At 41.5% G+C, this 6,584-nt stretch overlaps 1 protein-coding gene across 1 annotated transcript; it reads left to right on the top strand.

Annotated features, from left to right (window-relative positions):
- Positions 1–2,271: 2,271 nt before the first annotated feature.
- Positions 2,272–6,103, top strand: si:dkey-63b1.1 (B2 bradykinin receptor). Its single transcript, XM_040125585.1, has 2 exons — positions 2,272–2,341; positions 3,802–6,103. The coding sequence occupies exon 2, from the start codon at positions 3,808–3,810 to the stop codon at positions 4,885–4,887; it is 1,080 nt and encodes a 359-aa protein (XP_039981519.1). The 5' UTR covers positions 2,272–2,341; positions 3,802–3,807; the 3' UTR covers positions 4,888–6,103.
- The last annotated feature ends 481 nt before the right edge of the window (positions 6,104–6,584 follow it).

Below are 6,584 nucleotides of genomic sequence, written 5' to 3'. Positions count from 1 at the left end.
GTTATGCAGCATGGTGTCAATGTGATGTGTATATACAGTCTGTATTGTCTCAACTAAGGGTCAATAAGATTTTGAGTTTGTTGGGGAAAAAAGTGAAAAATGTGGAGTATTAGAAAAATTATAAGTACATTTTGTAAACATTGTCATTCAATCAATGGTGAGGTTAAACAAAGGCTGTTTAGTGAGCATATGAGTTCAGATTCAGAGTTACAGACACAACTCTGACACAACACAAGCCCAAATGTTCACAAAAGTTCACAAACTTTTTATACACTAGCACACAGTACACAGATACAAATTGGTGTTTATTTCATAGGTTTCACAAATAACAGGGTTGGTGACTTAAAAGGCGAAAACCCGGTATCTGCCACATCTCTAGCGTAAACACATTTGCTTGTTGCCTTGCATAAATTTAGTATGTTCATTTTAAATGTTTGCTCTATGACTACATTTATCATTTATACATCACATTAGCAAAATGTCAGGAAATGTATGTGATGTGTATTTTGTGGTCTCATTACATCTGCAACTTTTAATTTTGCCATCATGATAACAGAAGTCAACAGTCACCCCACCTGCCTCTTTTCTAGTCGAACTGATCACTCAAACAACATTCGCCCATTCAGACACACACACACACACACACACAGTCATACTACATACACATACACATTCATATATTTCTATACATACAGCACACACTCAACAGTCTTCAACATGTGGACTGGAGGAGTGGAAGACCCGCTCTACCCCTGAGCCACAGCCCGAATAACCGATGTTACACCAAACGGTCTCCTGGGACCTACTGGCAGGAGGCAATGCTAGTGATACGGAGACAGAAAATGTGGAGAAAATAATGAATGAGCTGTTGACAAGACGATGAAATAAGTTGTTCAAAGCCAATATAAACTAACATAAGATAAATACAGCATGGCCGACGTTAGCGTTGGGCTAATACATCAGGTGGCTTGTTAAGTCATTAGCTACATTAGCTACATAGTTCAGGAAAATAAGAAATTCCCCCCAAAATAAAGCAATCTCAGCCCTTCAGCTCCCGCAGCTGCCACCACCATTGAGAGGCTGACTGTGGTTTGACCTCATGCTTTATCCAGCCTCTTTTTGTTCGTAGCCTTTTCTACTTCTGTCTTTCTTTTCTTGCTTTGTTTGGCAGTGCAAGCTATTGTAGCCGTAGTTGGAAATGGGAATTCTGGTTGCGCCTTCTCTGCCATTCTAGCGCGACTAGCTCGCTAGCTTTAGCAATATGTCTGCCTAGCCTAGTGGGAGACTCTACTCACGTGCAATTAGTACACGGACAGAGTGTACGCAGGTAGACAGGCAGGTAGGCCGTCCGATCATTTCATTTGGCCCACATGAAATGATTGGACGGGCTTATTACGGGCCTGCGACTGCAACAGATAACAGATTTTTGTCTTTTTACTGTCAGAGCATTTGTTTTACTGATTGCTGTCCGGATGTAAAGAGAAATTTTAAAAAATACAACAAAAATGCTTCTAATATAAATTCCTTACCCTAGCTTTAAAGGATTAATCCCACCTAAAAAGCTATGATTTGTCCACTGTTTCTTCAGCAGTCATTAATTGAGGAGGTCTTTGCTGACACTCAGAGGTCTAGAACCAGATTAGTACATGTATGATTCAAAGGCTGCGACTAAATAAAATAAATGAAAAAAGAAAATGAAAGTCATTCCTTTGCATCAGCATGTGTTCTTTTTAGATTGCTCTGAACCAGTTTTTTTTGTTTGTTTTGCCTGAAAATGCACTGTTCTGCCTCACATTCGAACAACTGGACACATCTACCAATAACACCACAGTTCTTTCATTTTGACTCTGATCCAGTTTTGGCCTTAGTGCTTTGTTTACAGACTCCTCAGCAGCTGCTGAAGGTTATTTATTTGTCTCACACAAATTTTCCAAATCAGTCCAAGAATTTGAACCATTTTCTGTTTCCTTTCTAGGAGACGTGCATCATAGATCACATTCAGACCCACTTTGTGAGTACATGTGTGGCCGATGCTTCCAATACAGTAGACAAAATTTTGGAAATGTTTCGGTCACCAGTCACTGACTCAGGGATTAAAGTGAAAGCATAATGCTTCTGGACAGTGAATACCATTTTGGTGAGCCAGAACACAGCACAGTTACTGGGGGGGGAACAGATGGAAACTGTGAGTGACGACACAATGATGATCTGGGTCTGCACATATAAAAGTGACCAGTCTCCCAGTGCTCACTTCAGTGCAGGCTAGATCACCATGACGACAATCTGCAGGGTCTGAACATGAGGCAAATCTGGATGGATAGGGCAGAGCCACGGCAATAAGGTGAGTGGCTCAAAAGCTTTTCACAAAGCAGATAGAAAGGAAAATGTATTTCTTGGCAGTTTCTGACCTTTCATTTCTAGTGCCTGTATAGCCGGGATGTACACTAGGCCAAAGATATTTTCACCACGGAAGTTTAATTCCTTAATAAAAAATGTAAGCAGAATGGGACAGCTTTTGACTAAAGAGGGAAAGTAGATTGCTGAGCCCCTCTGCGATGGTATCTGTTATTCACAAGTGATGAAATGTGTCTCATTTCAATATGGATCTCTAAGGGGGGCAGAGGTATTTATCACAGCTTTTGCTGGAGCACCTCGTTCACCTGACAGTCTATCTCATCTCCACCTGGACCAGAACTCGGCAACAAAGCACTCAAAGGATTGGTTTTAAAAATCTTTTCGTGACATACACAGCATTACATGGTCAGGCAACTCTGTATTTAAAAGTGTTGTGGGGCCCTCTGACCACAGAGGGGGAATATCAGGTCCTCAGTACTTGGCGCTGTTCCAGGGTCAAAGCTGAAAACCAAAGCTTGAGGTGTTTTTGCTGTTGTTGTTCCTCGACTCTGGAACAACCTCCCAAAGATTCTGAAAGAAGACAATCAATGCACATCTTTAAAAAGCTTCCTAAAAAATGGGGTTTTTTTCTTGGACTTTCTCTTTTATTTTATAACTCGAAGGAAAAGTGTAGCCAGATTTGACTGACACCAAATAGCCCAAACAGAACCTCAAAAAAAGTACACTTTTGTTTTCATTTCAGCAGCACGTACTTGGCGATGTTGTGTAGCCTTGAATAGACTTAGGACTTGCCTCCTTTACTCTGTTTTAATTAGTCATGGAGTTAATTCAAAAAATTAATTAATCATGGTTACAATAAAGAAGAATTATCTCCACCAAGCTTTTTGGATCATCTTAGACTACAAGTAAAGTTTTCATTTATGTGAACAGTTATAAGTTTTTACAAGTCTAAAAAGTTTCATCACATAGCTGAACGGATGACAATTTAAATAGGAAAAACATGTTTCAGCTTTAGTTGTAGTGGCCTAAAATGGTGTTTGGTTTAGTCCACATCAGTCCTCGGTCATTGCGTGCTACTAAAGTCATGGCCCTGTTAACCTCTATCATGTACTTGGAATAGAAGGGGCCTGACTCACTGAAATATGGTCAAATTTGAATAAGACGAAAGTTGTCTAAATTATCACTGGTCACCCAAAACCCTTTTTACTCGTCCAATTAAATTGAATGTAACCCAGTTCAGTGCAGGCAGTCTGGCAACAGGGGTTATACACTTTATCTTTGTCTTATATATTGTGTTGTCCGTCTCGCATGTCCCTCTTTCCCTTTACTTCTTTGTGTAAAGCACATTGTAACTTCTGCTTTGAAACATGCTACAGTTTTACACATAAGCCTTGCCTGCTTGCTTATGATGACACCACTTTGACTACATATCATTGTCCTTCACAGTTTCCAATGGTTGTAAATGCATCAGACTGGTTTGCCCTGACTGCGGGCCCAGAGCTGGAGCCCTGCCATAACTACACTGAAGCTTGGCTGTGGCTGTCCTCCCTGCAGCCGGCCTACCTGGGTTTGATCAGTTTCATAGGGTTGTTGGGGAACAGCCTGGTTCTCAGCGTGTTCTGCCTGCAGAGGAAGGCCTGCACTGTGGCCGATGTCTACCTGGGGAACCTGGCAGCTGCTGACATGATCATGATGTCCTGCCTCCCTTTCTGGGCTGTCAACATCGCCCAAGGTTTCCAGTGGGATTTTGGAGAGGTCCTTTGTAAGCTAGTCAACGTGGCCATCTCTATGAACTACATCTGCAGTGTTCTGTTCCTCATGCTGGTCAGTGTGGACCGCTACCTTGCGCTGGTGAAGCCCATGAACCCCAGCCGTCTGAGGAGAGCCGCCTGGGCCAAGCGTATCTGCGTGGGGATCTGGAGCCTGGGCTTTTTCTTCAGTCTACCCATCCTGCTCTACCGCACAGTGTCATACATAGAGAATCCCGGTGTGCATGCCTGCATTCTGGCATACCCGCACCCAGCATGGCAGTTGCACCACAACATCACCGGGAACGTGCTGGGCTTTCTAATCCCTGTTCTGGTATCGGCTTACTGCACTCGTCACATTGTTGTTGCGTTGAACGACCGGGGAGCCAGAAGATTCCCAGGGGTGAGGGCAGAGAGGAAGGCCACCTACCTGGTCCTGACCGTGCTGGCTGTCTTCCTCTTCTGCTGGACACCACACCAAGTGATGCGGTTTCTTGACACTCTGGATTACTTCCAGGTCACGCCTGGATGCTTCTGGGGTCATGTCCTGGACATCGGCATACAGCTGTCCACATATCTGGCGTACAGCAACAGTGCTGTTAACCCCTTCCTGTTTGTCATTGTGGGGAAGCACTTTAGGAGAAAGGCCAAGGACGTGTTTGGAAAAACTTTGAAACCCTTGTCAAAAGACACGACCTATGTGAGTGTCAGCTTCACTTCGGTGAATAGACTCAATGAAACACAGCGTATAAGTATTGAAAAACTTGAAAAATTTGGACCATAACAACTATATGATGACCAGTGGCTGCAGGGACCTCTTCGGTAGTTACACACTAAACTGTGATTAAAACGTGAATGCACTGAAAATGTTAATTTTGAAATAACACTGTACTATTAACACTTGATTAGAGTTGTTTAATAGTATTTTCCTGCTGTGCATATTAAGTTGATATTGTGAAATTGTTTACAAACAGTCGCTTATTTTTACATCCGGCAGACACAGAGAAACATTAGCCTTCATTCATTCCAAAAACTTGGAAAAAGAAGTGTGTATCTGTGATCTGATGGCCAGCAGGCACCGCAGGACCTCAGTTGGTAATCCAACAACGTGCGGAGATGCGCATGCAGCCGAAGTCCAACGTTCACTCTTCTTTGAGCTGTTGAGGTCTCCACTAACTCCTGAGAAAAATATCTGGTTCTTTAGCTGCTAAATGCTCCACTATGGTCACCACTTAGTCTCTAACTTTGTCTGCTGTTTAATTCGGCGCAGGTAGAGTACAGTGGGCTTATCAGAGCTATCTTGCTGAAAACAACTAACTGCGGGAAATTCGGCTGATGAGAGCTGAGTCTGCATGTTAATAAAATCAGAACAAATAGCTAAAGGAACCTGAAAAGGTCTGTGGAACAGAGTGGAGCTGCAGAGTTGGTGATGATTCTCTGTGGTTTGCTTGAGGGTGAAGGATTTCCTGTATTTTTAGATTTAAAAAAATGCTGATTTGTGCAGCTTTAAGTAAAGCGTCTGAGCCAACAAGGCATGCATTGATCTGGAATGTTCAAGATGATTCTTGTTGAGTTTTTAATCCAGATTACTGGAGGCCCTATGCCCCAGTAATGCCAAGGGATTTATTAGAACAAATAGTCCACTTGGCTCTGTGTCTGTGCCCTCTTTCCCGCTCCCTTGTCTTATTACCTTTGTCATTATTTTGTTGATGTGATGAAAAATGTTATTACCTTCAAAAGACTCATTTCCAGTGGAAAATCTTGAAGATTTATGATGTAATTGATGCTAAATAACTGCTGTCGAGCTCTGAAGATGAATCCCAATGTGATCTATGAAACCTTCCATTGTCTCTGAGCTTCTTCTGTCTATCACTAAGTCCATCATTATGAAGCCAAACTATTCATAACCTGCACTATCAAGAGAACTTCTTGCGGTGCGATTAAACTGAAGAAAGGTCACATTGTTCTTTAAAGAAAGTTGTGGTGCTTATAAGAGTAGTTTAATAAAGATCCACTTGTCCAACTGGATTAGTTGTTAGTCATTTTTTAAAGAAACGTGTCTTTTCTCAGAAGATGGAATTAATGCGAATTATCCAATGTTTTGGCTTTTTTTTACCAGATCCAGCATATAATTTAACGGCGAAAGTAATCATCTCAATATTATACGCTGTAATATTCATCATTAATAGAGCTGTGATAAGAGGATAGCATGTGGCAAAGCAAACTTTTCTTTCAAATATCATTCTGGAAATACTCTCTACTTTTTAGCTTGTGCTATGAAACATTGATGGTACTTTTATTGCCAACAAATTGTGTACACAAGTAGTTTGAGTTTGGGTTTATTAACATTCATGCTCACAGTTGACAACTGAAGATCAGCAGAATTTGTATTAATACAAATAGAAATATATCCATACGTAATTGTACATCCTAAAATTAAAAAAAAACTACACATATCTATATACACACATACTCATACAT

This window comes from Xiphias gladius, chromosome 4 (assembly GCF_016859285.1).
Source record: "Xiphias gladius isolate SHS-SW01 ecotype Sanya breed wild chromosome 4, ASM1685928v1, whole genome shotgun sequence".
Classification (NCBI taxonomy): Eukaryota; Metazoa; Chordata; class Actinopteri; order Istiophoriformes; family Xiphiidae; genus Xiphias; species Xiphias gladius.
This window is presented reverse-complemented; position numbering and strand designations above follow the sequence as displayed.